Source organism: Pleurodeles waltl, chromosome 10 (genome assembly GCF_031143425.1).
Source record: "Pleurodeles waltl isolate 20211129_DDA chromosome 10, aPleWal1.hap1.20221129, whole genome shotgun sequence".
Taxonomy (NCBI): Eukaryota; Metazoa; Chordata; class Amphibia; order Caudata; family Salamandridae; genus Pleurodeles; species Pleurodeles waltl.
Window position 1 is genome coordinate 34,008,916 of NC_090449.1, and position 19,819 is coordinate 34,028,734.

The 19,819-nt window shown below is 45.0% G+C and overlaps 1 protein-coding gene across 2 annotated transcripts in view; it reads left to right on the forward strand.

Annotated features, from left to right (window-relative positions):
- The window catches only part of WAS (WASP actin nucleation promoting factor), a 139,377-nt gene that overhangs the window by 73,802 nt on the left and 45,756 nt on the right, over positions 1-19,819 (forward strand). The window contains exons 4-5 of one of the 2 annotated variants that reach the window (XM_069209565.1): positions 2,612-2,708; positions 4,342-4,383. In XM_069209565.1, coding sequence (XP_069065666.1) covers positions 2,612-2,708; positions 4,342-4,383 — 139 coding nt within the window. The remainder of the gene's footprint in view (positions 1-2,611; positions 2,709-4,341; positions 4,384-19,819) is intronic. The other variant, XM_069209566.1, reaches the window with a different exon arrangement.

Sequence of the window (19,819 nt, forward strand, 5' to 3'; positions counted from 1 at the left end):
GCTCTACTGGTCTCAGGTATCATATCAATGAATTGTGACATGTCAGACCACATCTGACGATCGTATCTCCCAAGTATTGCTAGAGAGTTAGCCGCTCTAACCGTGGTGGCAGCCATAGTTGAATTTTTTTTACCTATGGAGTCCAAACGACGTCCTTCCTTGTCTGGAGGGGCAGTCAGAGAAGCCAACGGATTCCTGGATCTTCTCTGAGCTGCTTGTGAAATAACCGAATCCGGTTTAGGATGGCTGATCAGGCATGCTGGGGAGTTGTCGGGTGCCTTATATTTCTTTTCTAGTCTGGGCAAGAATGCAGGAATGGAGGACGGAGTCTGCATGACTTTTAGGCCCTCTTCCCAGATGAAATCGACAATGGGAATGGCCCTTACTGATTTTCTAGTGTCTTCTTTGAAATCATAAAGAAAGCAATCTGATTGTTTTGACGTAATCGGTAGCTGGAATCTTTTTGCAGCTCTTTCCATGACACTATGGAAACCCCCAATGTCCTGCGGTGGAGAGTCTACTGGCGGTGGTGTAGACGGAGATGGAGTCTGGATCTGATACTCATCCCACTCCGGTATGAGAGAGTCTGAGTCCTGTATCTCCCCTTCCTCCTGTTCCTCCTCGGATGACGGTGACGCAATACCCTGAACCGATGGAGGTGCTGTGGTAGGGCCTGGGAATCCGGAAGGCCTAGCTGGAGTGGACACTGGTGTCTGTGGAGGCTGCACCGGTGTAGAAGAACCAGGCGGGGGAAACCTCGCATAGTAGTCCTGCATCATTTGTTGAAGGTTGTTAATCAATGATACCGGCATCTGTACTGTCTGTTCTTGTTGCTCGAAATGCCCCTGATCCTGTTGGTGCGGAAAAGGCTGAAGATCCTCCTCTTCATCTTCCTCTTGGCATTTTATACGTAGTTCGGACGGACTACGCGCTACCGGAAAAAATCCGTCATCAGAGTAACCATCGCCGTCATCATCATCATCAGCAAAAAGATGCTGCGGAGGAACTGGTGCAACCTTGCTGGGCGATGTATGCGATAGCAGCAATAAAGACGACCTGCTCTGCACAGGTAAAATCCTTTGCGGTAGGTAAGGAGATGTTCCAGGATAATGAGTCGTCGACGGAACTGTCGTCGACGGAGCACTCGTCGGTGGTGTCCTCGTCGACGGTGCAGGCATCGACGGAGCAGGCGTCTACGGGGCCGTCGGTGTAGTTGGTGTCGGTGGTACCAGTGTCGACGAAGGTCCCGTCGACGAAGTTAATGTCACTACGCCACCCGTCGACGGGGTTGTCGTCGACGGAGTTGTCGCTGTCAGGCGCGTCGATGGAATCTTCGTCGGCGAAACCGACGGCGACCTTCTGAATTTCTTCGTCGATGAATGCGTCGACGGCAAAGATTTTAGCTTCTTACCCGTCGACGGCTTCTTAGTGATCTTCAAAGTGTGCGACGACGGACCATACTTTAAACTCACCGATGTTATCGTCGTAGACGACATCGGAGACAAAGTCACTATCATCGGTGATGGAGGAGCTGTAAACGTAGCCGTCACTGTAGTCGTCGTCACAGGTAGACCTGTCGTCGACGGAGCGCTCGTCGACGGTGTCGATTTTTTGGACGTCGATGGAGGCAGTGAACTTGAAGGCTTTTTAAGCTTCTTTGAAGAAGAAGCAGGTGTTGATGGCTCTGAGTGAATCCTGCCACATGCTACCTTGGATGTTGAAGGTAGATCCCCGGTGTCCTTAAAAGCATGCAGCTTCTTGGCTGACTTACTGCTTGTAGGGGATAGGCTCTCCACAGACCTCTTCCTTTTCTTTGAGGCCACTGAGGTGTCACTCTCCTCTTCAGAAAGAGCTTCTCTTGCCTTCTTTTTCTGGAGCCAAAGTAGGAGCCTGGCTTCTCTGTCCCTCAGAGTCTTGTTAGGAAAGGTCCTGCATATCTTACAGTCCTTGACCGTATGCTCTGGATGTAAGCAATAGATACATTCTTTGTGAGGGTCCTCACAGTGAAGTCTCAATTTGCCACAGGTCCCACAAGGTCTAAAAAGACCTTTTCTTGTAGACATGATGGAAAAAATGTTGTACAAAAAAAAGTCAAGTGAAAATTTTTAACGATTTCTCTTGAAGAGGTAGAAAACTGAGCAAAGCTCAGGGAGACTCCCTTACACACGACGTGCGGTAGAAAATCTGACAGACTGAGCCTCTGTGCTGAGGGTTCTAAGGAGGTGGTCACGCCTGATTGGTTGAAGTTTGGGCTCTTTATAAAGAGGCTGATAGTTCTACAATTGAATGTGTTTTTTCCTATGGATTTCAGTAAAAAAAAAAAAAAAAAAAAAAAGTTTTTTATCTATTTACTGCTTTCTATGTACCGTGGGACTCCCACTTCGACGACAGGGAATGATTCAAGCATGTGAATCTATGAAAGATACCCCAATACTGGAGAAATGCTACTTCCTGTATTGGCTTTCCCTTTGACCCGGAAATAGAGATGCATTCACTGCATTGTCTGTGCATATCAAGCATAGCCAGGCACCCTTTTTGATACTGATAAACTCAAATGATGACAGCCTGACTGTGGTCACTGTATCTAAACATTGACTTCCCTTGTGCACAGGAATGTCAAGCCGGCCTGAACTTTGCGGATGAGCAGGAGGCTGAAGCCTTTCTTGACGTGGTGACCGAGAAGATTGAAAAGCGACACAACAGGCAAGGTAAGGCAGGGTACTAGGCGCAGACGGGTGGCAACGGCTGTGAAAACGTGTGCGATATCAGCCTGGTGGCTATCTACCAGGCCTAAAAGAACAAAGTGATGTGGCCCTCCTTGTGACAATATTTCTACAATTAATAAACCGTTTTACTGTCCATCCCACTGTCAGTCCTCCATTTGTCAGTCCTTCTCTTGTACTGGGATATAAAGAGGTCTTTGGCCATCAGAGCTAGTCTAAGGCCCTCCCCGGAGCCTACACTGCAGGAGTCAGGCCCCCACAACTGCTGCTCCACACTTGTCCGCACTCATTGGACTATGCAGAGGGCCTCAGTTCTCAGCACCGTTAGTCCCTCCATTAGGGATATAAGGAGAGCGCAAGTCCCTAGTAGTGTTTGTCCATTCCCTGCCCGCGGATACGTTAAGGGATTCAGTCCTCAGCCCTGCTAGTCCAGTCTGCCCTACCCTGGCACTGTGGAGAGAGGTTCAGGCATCAGAATTGTCAGCATCTCCCTTGTTGTGGGGTCTTGGGCAAAATTTACTTAGGCATTTAGAAATCATAAAGCTTGCACTGCACAAATTAGCAAGTTTTGCAATTGCAAAATCCTACATTGCAATACACTAAAGTGACATTTTAAGCCGCAGTTAGTGGGTGAATGAAAGCTATAGTGTTGACACTGGCAAGGCATCTCCGCTGCACTGCTGTCCAGGTGCGCGTTCTTTGATAAGTGCACCGCAGCGGTCATGGTAAACCGGCAAAGGCGCTAAAATAAAACCAGGCGTGCTGCCTCTGCGGTCCCTGCCTAACAGTACGAGTCTCTGTGATTGGTCAGCTCATGCGGACACTTGTATACACTCTGATATAGAGTTTGGCTGTGACAACCCTACATAACAGTACGAGCAGCTGAGTGCTTTGGAGGGAGTAGACAGCAGACCCTTGAACCACTTCATGTCCACCATTATCAGCTTTAATGGGCACATAGCGTCACGTATGGAGTGCCTCCACTTCTTTAATTTTAGATCAGGGGTACAATACATTTAATGGGTGACCACCAGACCTTCTCAGTAGCAAACACGTATTCTTCAGGCAGTGAGGAACTGCTCTTTTAGATTTCCATTTCAAGCACTAACTCTGGTGTCCCTTCACTATGTGCCAATTCTTTTTATAATTGCAATGTCAGCACTTTGTGCATGCAGAAATGATGATCTACTGTCCGTTGCAGCTCTCCATCACTGCACTTGGATTCATTGACAAGTATTCACAGATGAGTTCATGTAGCAAGAATATTATTGGTGCTGGGTTTCTGCAAATCCTTGCAAATTGACATTTTTGCACTGGGGCAGGTCTGGTAAAACTAAAGCAGATCAGACCAGGTTAATCGCAGATGCTCTACAAACAAGGCATTCTCAATCTGGCCATTCATACATATGTCCCGAAAGAGAGCGCCGTCTCTAGCCCTGTCAGTCCTTCCCTGGGTACTATGCAAGTTAAAGACAGTAAAGGCACCTTTGTGATCTAGCTGTGTCTGAACTTGATGCCTGTTGATGGTGAGCAGATGGTTTTATGCTGGAGCCAGTGTCAAGCCTGACTGCTGTCAATGCTGATCTAAGAAAGTGTCTCCGCTCCATTCTCTTCCTAGAAAAACGCCAGCTTCCACTGCCACCTCCCCCTACCACTGATGGTGAGTCCTTGCGTTCCTTATTTTCCAGTGTGAACACAGTTATATTTTCAATATGTGATCGACATGAGAAGTATTGAGGCCTAAAGAGAGAGAAAAGCTGTACCAACGTCTTCATGTAATGTTAACATATATTAGAACACTGGATTGTTGAAAGCTCCTTGAAGACAGATGCATGCCTCAGGGCCAATAACAACTGTTACAGACCTTGTGCTCCAACAAATGCAGTGTTTTTCTTTCTGTTTCTCTTTGTTTATTTGCAAACATTCTTCCTCCAATCGTTGTAAAATTGAAATAGCATTTTAGCCCTTCTGTCTCGGACTATGCCACTTTCTAAAGGCCCTCACCTTAGTTATAGGCTCCATGTCTGCAGCTCGGATGTATAACTTGGGTTCAGGGCCTTTAACAACTGTCACAGCCATTGGCAGTGGTATATTACTACTCTGTTCCTAAAGAGGACACATTGGATTGCAATCTTGCTCTACACTAAACTGTCAGTTACATTATCTCAGAAGAACACAACAGGTCTTTCAAATCATGTGCTTTAGAGCAGTGTTTCTCAAACTATGAGTCGTGACTCACTGGGTTGTAGGCCAATTTTTGGTGGTTCGCAAAGTCCAAGCAATAAATAAATAGGACTTTAATTTCTGTTTTTATCTTGCCGCTTTTACTGTGCTTCAAAACAGAGGCCAAATGCAAGGCAATGTCTTATGACAAATTGCTGATTTTTAACTTGAGGATTAGTGGTTAGATACTCCTCTCACTTTGCAATCAGAGAAAGAAAAGTAAAGTGAATGATGGGATAATCTTGCTGGGGTACAGGTGTGTGAAAGAAAAGGCCGTAGTATGTCATGTTTTTGTAACACTACAAAATGTAAACACCTGTAAACGGACTGTACACATTCAGCAGTTAGGAAAGCAAAAACCAAACACATTTTTTGTAATTCTGAGCTGTGCTGAAAACAGAGATGTTAATAGGATGAAAACAAATCAAGACACTCTACTTGATGGTGCATACAAGATAAATATTCACTCAAATCCGATTTCCTCACTTTATCATTTGTGTGGACTATGGTTTATCAGTAAAACGGTATGTCTGTGGAAATCAGATGTGCTTTCTGTAAATGACAGTGCTCTACCACATAACGCTTTAGTCACATTAAAAAATGACCCACCTCTTGTCCATTGAAGGGTCCCAAAAGTTTGTTCTAAAAATTAGGTTGTGGTCCTAAAAAATATGGGAACCACTGCTTTAAAGAGTAGATATGATATTTCCTGGTTTGTTAAATTAGAATGTATTAGTGTATTTGAATGTATTGTTAAGGTAAAGATTAATCACAAAAAAGAATTGTGGTGTAGTAAGAATGATGGCTGATATGCCACCAAGTGTCGAAGTCTAGTAAGACTGAACAAAAGTCCATCATTTGTTTCTCTGCCCTGGAAGGGTGTTCTACAGACAGTTGTCTTTCCAGCCTGGATGCACATTTTTTTACGCTGTTTTGATTAAGGGCTATAGGGCGGAGCAGTCACCCACTTTTCTAAATAAACTGCGACCAGTTGGCTCAATGAACCTCACACCTAGGCTTGCCCTACAATGATTTCACGTGCAACCTTGTACAGTGACAGCAATTAACACCTTCTCTCGCTTAGTCCTCTAGGCCAGCGGTCCTTAGCATTTTGACATTTTGCAAACCCTTCCTCCCCCAACTAAAAGACTATTAAAAAGCAGGGACTCCTGCATAAGCAATTTCTATGTTTGAACCTAAATAAAAATACAGCCAACTACAGAAACAAGTATACATCCCTTAAATGTGCAGATTATGAAATATTTTAATTTACGAACAAAAACATATACAAAAATAAATTTTTTAAGGGAAGGTTGAGCCTTTCAAACTGTAGTTTTATTTCAAAAAGATGAAGGGATATGCAAGATACTAGCATTTCACTTGTTGTTTTGCTCCTAGTGCATACTCTGTTTTTGTCACACTAAAGTATACAACAAAACGATGAATGGAAAAGTCACTGGTAATCACTTGGGATGCATTCCAGTCCATTGTTATTTTGCAAACCATGCCACCTCAGTGTGCACCCAGCGATATACAAATCAGCCTTGGTCCTACTCCAATCGGAACAGTCCAGCCCAAACTGCCAGGAACTGCCTGAACTGGAACACAAGCCTCATAAGAACAGTTCCACCCTTATTAGGGCCAATCAGTCAGGTATAGCTTGGTTCCAGTGGCACAGTGAGCACAGGACCCACATCTGGGCTCACCTGTCCCGCTTATGGTGTTGCATTAAGGTGTACAAAAAAGTTATGATAGAAACTTTTTTTTGTCAGTGAATACTTCAATTAAGGCGACCACTTGTCCATTCTACTGTTTGCTACACTTGCATTGCTCCTACAAATCAAGCAAAGGTGTCCAACCTTACGATTAGAGTTTTCCCCTGACTGTTTTTTTACCGGCTTGACCAGTATTTTAATATCCAGCCATTCCAAAATAATTGGAAAATGACTCAAAGCCAGAATTTTTCCTTCTTATCTGTACATGGTTTAAACAGTAAATGTAAGATGACAGCACTTTAAAATATGTTCTATAGCTGCATTAATGACCACTAACTGATAAGTAAATTAAACAGATACAGAAAGGCCACATCAAAATTAATACAGGCCATTTTCTATAAAGCCCCATTTACATATCATGTCCAGCCCTTTGCAGAATCTTAAAACATGAATAAATGGCTAGTATTTTTCTCTGTGATAAGTGGTAACCCTTCCTACATTATTGAGATGGTGAAATGTCATGATAGTGTTATGCGGGTCTGCGGATCATCAAAACACTTTTAAAAATAGCAGTTATTGAATGGTGCGCTTTCAGCTGTTGGGAACTGTTGGTCTGTTGGTTTGTGGCTTTGCCTATACAGAATGTTTCTTCCTCGATAGTTTTGTCAAATACTTTAACACTAAAGCAGTCTGGCTGTTTGTCATACAGTTCTCTTTTGTTGGAAGGGTGCTATCCCCACGGTTCCTGTCATTCCTGATGTCTTCGACTTATCAGCAACATTTGATCTCAGACAGGTGGATGAAAGGTTTTGTAAAGTTTGACACCTAGTCTGAAGAGTGCTCCAGCGCTATTTTTAAAGGCCGAGAAATCCGATCACCAATTCCAGGTTAAGCTATATTGAATAGTCTTTTTGAACCAAGACTCATTGCTGGCGCGGCACACTTACCCAGGTACGGAGTTCCTTTCCCCGATTATCAGAACCATGAAGAATATTCCCTTGATCTGGTATGACTGAGCCTGGGCATTTGTGCTAAGAGGGCATCAGAAGATCTAAGGTCCTCATTTTTGGGGTCTTAGCGTAGGGCAACACAGCATGTCACCTTGCTGTGCTACCCTATGCCAGACCGTAAGAGCAGGAATGCACCATATTTATGCAATAGGGTGCATTCCTGACCTTTCTCTAACCACTGGTGCCATTTCAGCAGCCTAGTGCCAACGCAGACATCCTTGCACCATGATCAAGGGGGCCTGTGCTGTCGGCAGGATTGGTTTTGTGGAGGAAGGGACACCTCCTTCCATGTGTGCAGAATGCAGAACACATGGAAAGAGGAAAAATACAAGGAGGACTATAAAGGTTTCTCGTCGTTACGCCTCACCTCAAGAGGCATATGGTTTTGGCGCATCCCCAGGTTTACGTGCTTTTGTAAATCTGGTGGAGCATCAAAATCCATGGGTGTTGCAAGGGAACACCCACCACAACACCCGTGGAATGCCAAGCACAGAGTAATGCAACGCAGCAATTTACGCTGCCTTGCCTTACTCCATATCTCTGAGACCATTCAAAGCCATGCAAATTGGCTTTGCGTGGCCTCATAGATATTTTAATCTGTGCCATCAGAGCACGACAAAAAAATGGCACTCCGGTGGATCACGGGGCTCATATATATGCCCCTAAGTGTTCTAGTGGGCATGTAATGCACATTCGATCAGAAAGGTATTTAGACAGAATCTGGTAGAATGTTCGATGGACTGTCAAAAAGGCCTTAAACAGATTCTGCTTTTTTATGGGTAGTTTACGCAGTCCTTAAGATGATACGCGACTGGGGTGCATTTAGGAATATTTGAAATAAGCAGCGATTGTCTGCAGCCTGCTAATCAGCCTGTCCCGAAGACCGAGCAAACGAACGTTAGTGTAATCTAGCCTAGAGGTAATTAACGCATAGATATCTTTTTGGGTGAAGCCAATGGTTACAAAGTCCAAAAACCTTTTTTAAAGTTTGAAGGAGTGCTATGCACATGCCGACAACTGACATCACTTGAGGCTGGTAGACAGACTACAATCAAATTTTACTCCCAGATTTATAGCCACCTTAACAAGCTGAGGCCGGGGAGGGAGGTTCCAGCCAATAATTTGAGATTTAGTTCTTATTCTGACCAAAAAGTTAGATGTCCGTTTTATTAGAGTTTCAATGTAAGTATCTCTCTCTCATCCTCTCAAAGACCTTGGCTAAACACTTTTAAAGGTGGGCAGCGGGCATACGGGAGAAGGGTCAACAGAGCTGACCAGCTGTGTGTCATCTGCATAAGAGACAACCTTAAAGCCAAATGACTCTATCAGAGCAGCTAAAGGAGCCATATAGATGTTAAACAAAGTCCGGATTAATGAAGAACCCTGCAGCATCCCAAAGTGTAGACGTCTGCTGTTCGATGAGTAAGGGAGCATGCAAACAGCTTGTTCTCTGTCCTTCAGGAAGGACTTTATCCTGACAATCGCTGAGCCACCCACCCCAGTGTCTGCCAGCCATTGCAAAAGAATGGAATATAGCACAGTACTGAAGGCATGCAATACATCTAAAAGAATAAGGGCAGCATTTTTGCCTTGGTCCAAAGAAATTCTAATAGCTTTGGACACGTCTAATAATTTGGTCCCCGTACTTTCTCTTATGAGGCTGGTGTGTGGGAACATGTCTTGGAGGTGGAACTCTGCCACTGGAAGCGGTTGCTATAGCAACCAGTGGCAGGTACTGCGGCACATTGACGTTGCACCTATACTCTGCATTGCATTTTGATGCTGGGAGTACAACATTGTGCACATTAACTTTGAAAACAAAATATCAAAATGTGGATTTGAAGACTACAGTACCGAAATGTACTGGAATTAGATTCAGGAGATGAAACGTATTTTTCTATAGCGTACTGCTATGAGAGTACTTCTACAAAACGACTTTTTTTTTTTTTAGAGTTACCGGGGGCTGGTTGTGCACATCTGGCCTCAGGTGGCATTGCGTGTGAGTTAGGTAACGAAGCATCATGGCAGCACACTTTAATCCAGGTAAATGCCAGCTCATCTCATGGTCACTTGTCATGCATTCACGAATATATATTGCCTGTAGAGACTCCGATGACAAATGAGAGTGCAAATTTGAGGACTACATGTTCCAGAATGCATCAGGATCATACGGAGGTGCCAACACAAGATACCCTTGAGTACTGTCACGTGAAAGTACTACAGGCCACTGATATGATAAATGGTTTTTCTAGCTCTTCTTCCTTTGCTTGGGGGCAGGAACTGAGCCAAAGGCCTTGTGTTTTACATACAGCTTGCTCCTCCAGTTTTCTCTTTTGTGGCGCTATCAGGGGCATGTGTTAATACTAACTAACGCAATAGTACGTGATTTTGATGAACTTGGAAGGAAATTTAACACAACACTCAAATAGAACCAGACATTCTGGCACCAAGGAGGGCTCGGAAGGGCAGCTGCTATTGACTACAGGCTGCACTCAGTCACAGCAAGCCGAGCAGTGCTGTCTGGAGCCAATCAGTCAATCAACCGGTGGGTGCTCTGGGTAAAGGTAAGCTTTGTTCGCCCCCAAAATGACAAATTTACATCTCTCGACTTAATTTGTATGCATCATGTTAAGGGGTTGTGCAATTTGGCTATGTGGGAATTTTAGAGAAACATTCTGCCAGTATATTCGGTTCTGTCACAGATTGGAGGATCTTTTTTTTTTACTATCCAACTGTATAGAAGATCCCATGTGCAGTGTGTTCCACTGAGGTTCCAGTGATAAAAGCCTGTGGGCCTGATTTAGAACTCGGTGGATGGGTTGCTGCATTACAACAGTGTCGAAATCTAAATCCCATTATATTCTAAGACAGTGGTTCCCAACCTTTGCTCCGGGGACCCCCGGGGGTCCGCGAAGCCTCCTCAGGGGGTCCGCGAAGCCTCCTCAGGGGGTCCGCGACTGCTTAGAAAACTAAATAACATCAACAGATTAGGCCCTCACCTTTCAGTAATGACTAAGTAGGGGGTCCCCAGAATCCTATAAAGATGCAGTGGGGGTCCCCAGACTCCAGTAATGGTAAAGTGGGGGTCCACAGAAGTCAAAAGGTTGGGAACCACTGTTCTATGAGATTTGTGGCGGAGTAACCCCTCTCCCAAGTGGTAGATCAGGCCCTTAGTTGGCTTCCACCTAAAGGCAGTTCACAGTCACGTTCAGTAGTTACCATCTATGCCACAAGAGGTCGCTGTAGCATTCAAAACAAAACAAGGGCTTTCCACAGGCCTCACTTGCCCCCAGCACTTTCTCTTCAAAGACAGGACGGATAAGTTACTTACCTGTAAATCCTAGTTCTCTTCCAGGGGTATCCTCATCAAAGTCATAAACATTGAATATTCCCGCCCCCGTGCGGGGATCCTGAAGCATATATAAAAACACACATGTATAAGTATGAAATATATATGAAAAAATAACATTTTTAGTAGATAATTTCCATACAATATTCATGTATATATGTGTATAATAGCAATGCAGACTATGTTGATACAGGCTAAAATGCTTTATTTCTATGGAGTTTTTTTTTTTTAATACATTAACACTCTCCCTTATAATTACAAAAAACTTTCTGAAGCCCAATTGGAGGGCAAAGAAAAATACCAGCAACACATGTGAAAAGAGAAAAACTACATTGAAAATAACAGAGCATTATTAGCCAATAGACTGCATGCAAGTCAATACAGCAGAACCACAAAATTTGGCACCGTGCCTTTAAGACCCTGAGCACCTCCAGTATCCCACCGTGCCTCAGGGGTACAGGCGAGGTGAAAGTTGGTTCACAGTTAGGTCAGTTCTTTTTTCCGGCTTCTTCTGAGAGGATCCTGGAGCATTGACATCTCAGTTTTTCTGAGTTTTTTACAGAAAAATATTCAAAAACATTGTTTTTTCTACCTTCACTCGACGTTTTTCACCTCTTTCTGAGTGAGGGGATTTTTTCCTGTCTGGAAAATGCCTTCTCTTTTTGTGAAGTGCCCTTCCTGTGGGAAGAAGAAGGCCCAGTCTGATCCACACTCTGTCTGCATTGTGTGTTTGCCTCAGAGTTACTGCCCTGAAACCTGCAGACATTGTAAAAACATGTCTAAAAGGACTCTGAAGGACAGAGAGAAGATACGACTTCATGGGCTTCATGAGAGGCAGAAAACATCATCCTCTTCTCTTCCAAGACATTCTACAAGCCATTCTCATGAGCGACAGGCTAGATCGATGTCAGCTGGTAAGAAAATATCTGATTGTTCTCCGTCGACGTCATCGCTGCCGCTGTCGCATCATCGGACCTTATCGCCGGCGACCCGACTGGCGTCGAGGGATACGACGCCGAAAGCTCATCTCCCTCATCGGGACATCTCTATAAGGAGTGGATCGTCCAGACGGTCAAGGGCCTCATCGTCAGGGCACATCTCACCCATAAACCTATCGCCTAGATGGTTGGAGAGCCTTAACAAGGCGTCAGCTTCTCCAGACTCTCAGTACTCTTGCATGTGCTCACCATCAGTGTCACTACCGAGGACACCATCGCCAACGGCGCATACAGAGCGGGCTCGCTCTACGTCTTGCCAGTCTATCCCTAGGCCTCGACGCACTCCCACAAGATCTCGGAGCAGGTCACGCTCCCAGAGGAGGTCTAGGTCAAGGTCGCGCCATCAGCGAAGGACCCCTTCTTGGTCCACATCGTCGAGGTCTTCCATAAGAGGTTACTCCCTGACTCTGACAGACTCTCCACCAGCTAGAGTTTCCCCTGTGGATGATATAACAACTTTCAATGAGGTGCTGCTCAAGGGAGTACAAAAGCTTAACATTGATGTCCCGGAACCTTCAACTTCCTCATCAGTGATCTTCAAAACCTTGCAGCACAGAACATCTTCCAGGAAGTTGTTACCACTCGTGCCTGGTATTCTCCAGCCGACCATGGAGACTTTTTTGACACCAGCAAGCCTCCATTCAGCTCCTGCTAGGATCTTGAAAAAGTACAAGGCCCCAGATCAGGATCCTTTATTTCTCAGGGCTGATCCACCACCAGACTCAGTCATATTAGCCGCAGCCCGCAAGACGCATTCGGTGGCGTCATCGTCAACTGTACCGCCAGACAAGGAGAGCAGACATCTGGACTCTCTGGGTAGGAAGATGTGTGGCACGGCGGCGGCGATGATGAAGGTCTCCAATGCCTCAGCACTCCTGGGCAGATATGATCGATCCCTCTGGGACTCGCTAAACAGATTTGCGGAAAAGCTGCCAAGGGAGGACAGGCAGGACTTCCAGCAGATCCTTCAAGACGGGAGTTTGGTGGCCAATCAAATCATCAGCGCAGCTGCAGACGGTGCGGACTTGGCGGCCCATGGATACACGCATGGGGTTTGCCCAAGAAGATCTTCCTGGCTGAGGCTCACAGAGTTAAAGCAAGAGGCGCAACAACGTATCATGAACCTTCCGTTTAACGGAAACTCGTTATTTGGTGCCCACACGGATGATGAGATGGCACTATGAAGGCGGAGGTCGACACAATGAGGGCAGTTGGTCTGGAAAGAAGGAAAGATTTCAGAAGGAGGTATAGACCTTACGACAGGCGCCCACTCCAACAGAGGGTTCAAACCCTTCATTGGTCCCAGAGACCGCAACAGAAGCAAGGGCGTCCTCTCTTCCAGTCTCACAAGGCCACAAGAGACCGACGATCAAGCAGGCCTCAGCAGTCTACCCCCAAAACCCCCGCCAAGCAATGAGGGTTCACTTTCCTTAATACCGTCCACCACTCCGGTTGGGGGAAGTATCACAGAGTTTGCTCACGAGTGGCATGGCATAACAAGAGACAAATGGGTGCTGAACATTGTAGAGAATGGATACTCTCTTCTTTTCCGACACCCTCCACATCATTTACCACCAAACAGGTCGAAGCCTGCTCACATGAACTTACTACGCAAAGAAGTTTGCATCCTGTTAGAGAAAAGAGCAATAGAAAAGGTGCCAGCCACTCAAAGGGGAAAAGGAGTATACTCCCAATATTTTTTAGTAGCAAAAAAGGGTCGTGAAGGAGTCTTCAGACCTATTCTAGACTTGAGGCTGTTCAACAAGTTCATCCGTAAACAAAAATTCAGAATGCTGGCTCTTCATCAGATTTTCCCTCAGCTGCATTGAGGAGACTGGATGTGCTCCATAGATCTGCAGGATGCGTATTTTCATATTCCGATTGTGCCCAAACATCGAAAATTCCTTCGGTTTGTGATAGCCTCTCAACACTATCAGTTCAGGGTGCTGCCTTTCAGCCTCAAATCTGCCCTCGCGCATTCTCCAAGTGTGTAGCAACGGTAGCGGCACATTTAAGGAAGCAGGAAATCTTCATTTATCCATACCTAGGCGATTTGCTACTGAAAGCCTCCTCTCCGGAACAGGCGAAAAAACATCTAAGCATGGTCCTCAGTATTTTCCGCTCTCTAGGTCATCCCAACTCAAACCCTCCACTACCTGGGGGCAATACTGAATACAGAGCTAGAAAAAGTGTATCCTTCGGAGGAACGACTATCATCAATAAGGAGGAAGTGTCACAATCTTCTTGGTTCCCCCGCGCCTACGGCCCGTCAGGTGACATCTCTGTTGGGCTCCATGGCCTCGTGCATTTTCATTGTCCCGAATGCCAGACTGCATATGAGACCTCTTCAAGAGACTCTAGAAGAGCAGTGGAATCAACACAGGCCAATGGGAGGACAGGATACGTTTTCCTATCGGAGTACGGCAATCATTGCAATGGTGGACGCGCAGACATCACCTGTCAGTAGGGGTTCCGTTTCACCAACCAATTCCTTCCGACACTCTGGTAACGGATGCATCGCTGCAGGGCTGGGGGGCTCACCTGGGTTACCTTCAAGCTCAGGGCTTGTGGTCCAGCAAAGAGAAGACTTACCATATCAACCTGCTGGAGCTCAGAGCGGTTCATCTGGCTCTCAAATCATTTGCACCATCGATTCAGGGAAAGTCTCTGCTGGTGCAGACGGACAATACAACGACAATGTATTATCTGAACAAACAAGGGGGTACGAGATCCCGCCCCCTGTCTCGGGAGTCTCAAACCATTTGGCACTGGCTGATAGCGAGAGGAATGTCTCTTACAGCGATCCACCTCCCAGGGCAACAAAACATAGAGGGAGATTTCCTAAGCAGAACCCTCGCGGACGCCCACGACTGGGTTCTTCATGACAAGGTCATCGCAGACATCTTCTTTCAGTGGGGTCAGCCTCAGTTAGATCTGTTTGCAGACGAAGTAAACAAAAAATGCCCAGACTTCGCGTCCAGGTTCTACCGTCCAGGGACTCAAGGGAATGCCCTGTTGATAGACTGGTAAGGGATATTTCTCTACGCTTTTCCACCGATCCCCCTGATACCAGCGGTGATAAACAAACTCTACAGATCCAACACCAGAATGATACTCATAGCCCCGCAATGGTCTCGACAATTATGGTACACAGATCTTTGTAGTTTGGTGCCGGGGTACGGGTTGGTGGGTGGGAAGCCGAAGATCCCTTGTTTACCCGCTGTACCGACTTCCTGGGGATGGATTTTACTCACAATTCCTCCCCCTCTCAGTACAGCCTGGATGTTCTCAGCGTCTGATTTTCCATTTATTTCACTAGAGAGCAGCATCGCACCATAATTGCAGGACATTCGCATTGCAATGCTGTGACTTGCTCACTAAACGTAAATCCTACCATGAGATAAACTTTTTGGGGACTGTATTGACTTTTGGAACAGATGGCCTGTCTCTGGCCGGGTGCTCAGATTCAAGTATGTCTGGTCCTCTGGGATCTTAACCTGGTGTGCGCACGCTTCACAGTTGGCCTTACAACCTTCTGCGGTCTGGGAGGGGGATGGGACTAACGCCTCACCTTTAAAGTCAGGTGCAAAAACTACACGTTGGGGTAAATAATCCTTGGGTCAAATGTCAAGACTGTTTTTGTCCTCGATTCAAGGTGTTGTGTAAACATGAGGGGTAACGTCATTAGACATTTTACGCCCGTTTTGGGTCGATTGTTATCAGTGGCGGCTCCTCCGCTATGGCAGAGGAGCGTCGCCACACCCCCGCCCCACCCCACCAGCAACTGCTGCAAATCATTTAACAACTCAAGGATAATAAAATATGTTTATTATCCTTTCGTTCTTAAAGGGGTAGGGCACTGGGGATGACAAGCACTGAGGGGAGTGCACTGTGCACTCTCTTCAGTGCGCATGTATGTTTGGCCGGCCGTCTGGGGCCGGCCAAACACACATGCGCAGAGTGTTCTCTCCAGCCCGGCACTGTGTTGCCGGGCTGGAGAGAACAGGCAGAGGCTCCCAGTCTGTCTGGGAGCACCCTGGCTGGGAACCTGTGCCTGCTTACTGCTGAGGAGACGGAGGAGCGGTGCCGTGGCGTAAGGTACTTTAAAAAGAAAAATTTGATTACTATTCCCCCTTCCCCTGCACGCCGCTCCACCCCCTGTAGCACCTGCTAGCTGCGACTGATTGTTACCCACTTGTCTATGTTTTCCGCTCGTTATTTCTACAGTGCAAGTTGATTGTAAGTATTAATAAAACAGTAGACTGAATGTAATTGCTGCTTTACAGCTGTTGTGTGGTAGTGCTAAAACCAGTGCTGTTTGCACAATGCTAAGCTGCTTTATTGAGCCTAATGATATACATTTAGATACAGGCAGTGCTTAATTTGTAAATAGAAAGAGTGCCCGGAATTCTGCTCAGAAAGTGCACCTAAACATCAGTACAAGGAATGCCAACGCGGCGTAGCCTGGACTCCATCTCAGTCTTCTTTCATCCACCACCAGACACTCCTTGTGCCTTTATCTCACTCTTGCAAGTTCCCTTTGAGCGATTTTCACATCTGCCCACTTCTTTCCGAGTAGTGTGTTTTTTCCCTGTCTTGCTCTATGGAAATCTCCAATGCTTAAAAATAAGTGCCGGTGGCCCCCACAGCCACAATTAAGCACTGGTTATAGGAGATCCGCCTACTCACAAACACTCACTTTAGATTTTACAAAAATGTGTAACATCAGGGTTTCTTGTAAAGCGCCTTAATGCCCTCGGATCAGGCTTGCGCTATAAGTGTGCTACAGACTGGAGTCTAAGGGGGACCAGTATTTTTTAACGAGAATGCAGTTGCCCTCTGTTTTTCTTGCGTTAAATTGTTTTTCAGTTTCTTTTCAATAAGGAGATTTTTCTCCCTGCATTTTTTCGAATCCTTTTGCAGGATGAACCCTGCATGAGTTGAATGCTTCCGAGGCCTTTCATTTACATGGATCAAATGAGTTCTAGCAAGGTTTGATTCGCAGCAGAAGGTTTAATATGCCATTAATGGGCATGGATTGCTCATTATACCTTAGAGTCATTTCCTGTTGGGTATCCCCTGCCCAAAGAGCATTCAAGCCTATGCAAGCAGGCAGATCAGAAACTGATTATGTTGTCTTTCAGAGACATAAGCTCCTGTTTCTTAGTTATATGATATCCTAGGGAAAATTTACTAACATTTTGCACCAGATTTGTGTCACGAACGTTATACTGACCCCATGCAAAGTGTTATATTGGGATTTACATTCTAATGCAAATCCTGATTTGCATTAGAAGGCAGCCAAAAGTAACGCAAAATAGTGCTGTGTGTTACTTTGTGTCAAGGGGCTATTCAATGAGTGGACATTGACTTTTCCAAAGCAGCCATCCATAGATTTTATTGCAAATCCTAACATTGGTAAACAGGGATTTGAGCCAATAATTCCTCTAGGCAAATGTAAAGGTTAAGAAAGTTTTTGTTTTGCAATACTTTTCCAACTTTGCAGGTGTCTGCCCTGTACACCACACACACACAAAGTGGGAAAAGTGTTAAACTGTGTCAATGCATAGTATTCTATCACGGAGGTGTGCCTTTCCAGTACAAAACCTATGCTTGACATCATACACATATCTGTGGTGGAAAGATGTGCGTGTTGGCGCAGGTCAACCTTAAGTACAGCTGCAGATGGGGAGAGAAACAGCACCATGTCATAATAAATGTGGAATTTTTCACCTCTCTCCCTTTCGCACAGCACAACAACTTTTGTTGCTGCATGAAAACTTAGCAAATTTGGCCCAACATTCTCTCCATCAGCTTAACTCTACTCAGGCCATTACATGGATTTTATGCTATGGTGGCATAAAGACAGAGAAATCTGAAAGAAACCGGGAAGGAAAATGTGACTGGAGCCTGGAGGTGTGCCACAATCAGGGCACAACTCACAGACCACGTTGTACACCTGTGTTTAACTGAAGTTCAACTTTAGTGCACAGATTGCAAGATTTATGAGTGCACAATCAAGTAGTCAATGTACAAAATGTAAAGTTCCACTTGAAAAACCAACTACTCATGTAATATGATGCAACTATGGCGTAATATTCTTTAGGATAAATCTAGTCCCAGTTGTGGGGACTGGGCGTTCCACAGAGGACATGTCTGCCCAAGTAGTGAACACACACATTTGTGAAGTAGTGGATACTCACAAACTTGTCAAAGGCCCATTCCCATCTTGGCTACAGTTGAAAAGTTAATGTTGACAGGGGAACATCTTCACAATTGGTGTGGGGGGAGTTATAGTGGAAGTGGCTTCTCCATCTGCAGAAATATTTTCCTCTGGAAAGAGAGAAGGAAAAAGTTAGCAGGAGCACATTCGTGTACGCTAAGCATTTACACATTTAGCATTTTATGTAAACTGTATGCATTTATGCACGCGTAGATGCTTATACATTTGAGTACTCCTGGAAAACGGTGTTGTAGCTACCAGGGACGTCTCTTGAACTAGTTGAGAATTCAAAGAAAGAGCTTGCATTTACTCCTGTAAGTCTAAAGGGGCGAGTGTGCCAGTGTATATTTTAATTGCAGAACTTTGACCCAGAGTGATACTTCCACAAAAGCATTCTCAGCCTGCGGTCACACAAAGATTGCCAGAGATCCCACGCTCTTTCTTCAGACTGCCAGGTCTGACGAGAGGGGAGGAAATAAAACCTGGCAGGGCAGAAGGCAGCATGTAGGGGGCGCCACAATATTTTTAATAGATCAGTGAGTTTTAACAAAACAAATGAAAGAAAGTGGGCTATGGAGGAGTCTTGAAAATAGGAGAAGGGGAAGACAGAAGAGTGAAAAAATTAAAGTAGGAAGTGAAACAGAAAGAACTAAAAGGAAGTGAGCGACTCAAAACTTGGATTAAGCAGTTTTAGGGCTTGAAGTGTTTTTAGTTTAAGGAAGGGCACACCGACAGACGTCTGTTCTGTTCTGTTGGTCTCGGAGCTGTGCCCTGAGTAGTCTGAAAGTGCCTCTAAACGCCTGTCGGGCTGGCTGTGGTGGGGCCCAGTGCAGGCAGAACAAGTCTCACTTGTCAGGAGTGAACCTCATGCAGTTAAATATACTCTATCTCTGGTCCTGCTTAAATGATTGTACTCTGGACTCAGTCTTTAAAAGCATCATTTGGACCGCCACTTCTGAAGCCTTCATACCGGTGGCCTCCTGAAGTCTGCGATTTGCATCGAACTGCTTCTGACCCACGGCCTCGTAGAAGACCGGATAGATTATAAGTAGTGCTCCCGGCTTTATGGTATTTAGCTTTTTGACATTTCCGTTTGTATTTAACCATATTTATTTTTTGCTAATTTTATCTGTGTTTATATGTATTTATTTTAGGTTTTGTGAAAAAATGAAGCTCAAACTAGTATGTTTCCATATTTATTTAACCAAAAAATGTACAATCTTGTTTGGATGTCTGCCAGTTTTCAATGATTCTGAAACATATAGGTGATAAATAAATACAATTTCCGGAAAATATGAAACTTTTAGCATCAACATTATTATATATATATATATATATATATATATATATATATATATATATATATATATATACACACTGCTCTTTAAGCATCATTATTAAAATGTCTTTATGTTTTTCAACCCATTTACCTGTCAATCCGCACAGCTATTGGCCCGAGGGTCATTACTGATAGTATTTAGAATTGATCAGAAAAGATAATGATTTCCATTTATATCCACAGTTAAAAATAAATACAGACAGGAAAATAAATGGTTTTCTGCCTGTACTCATCTGTAA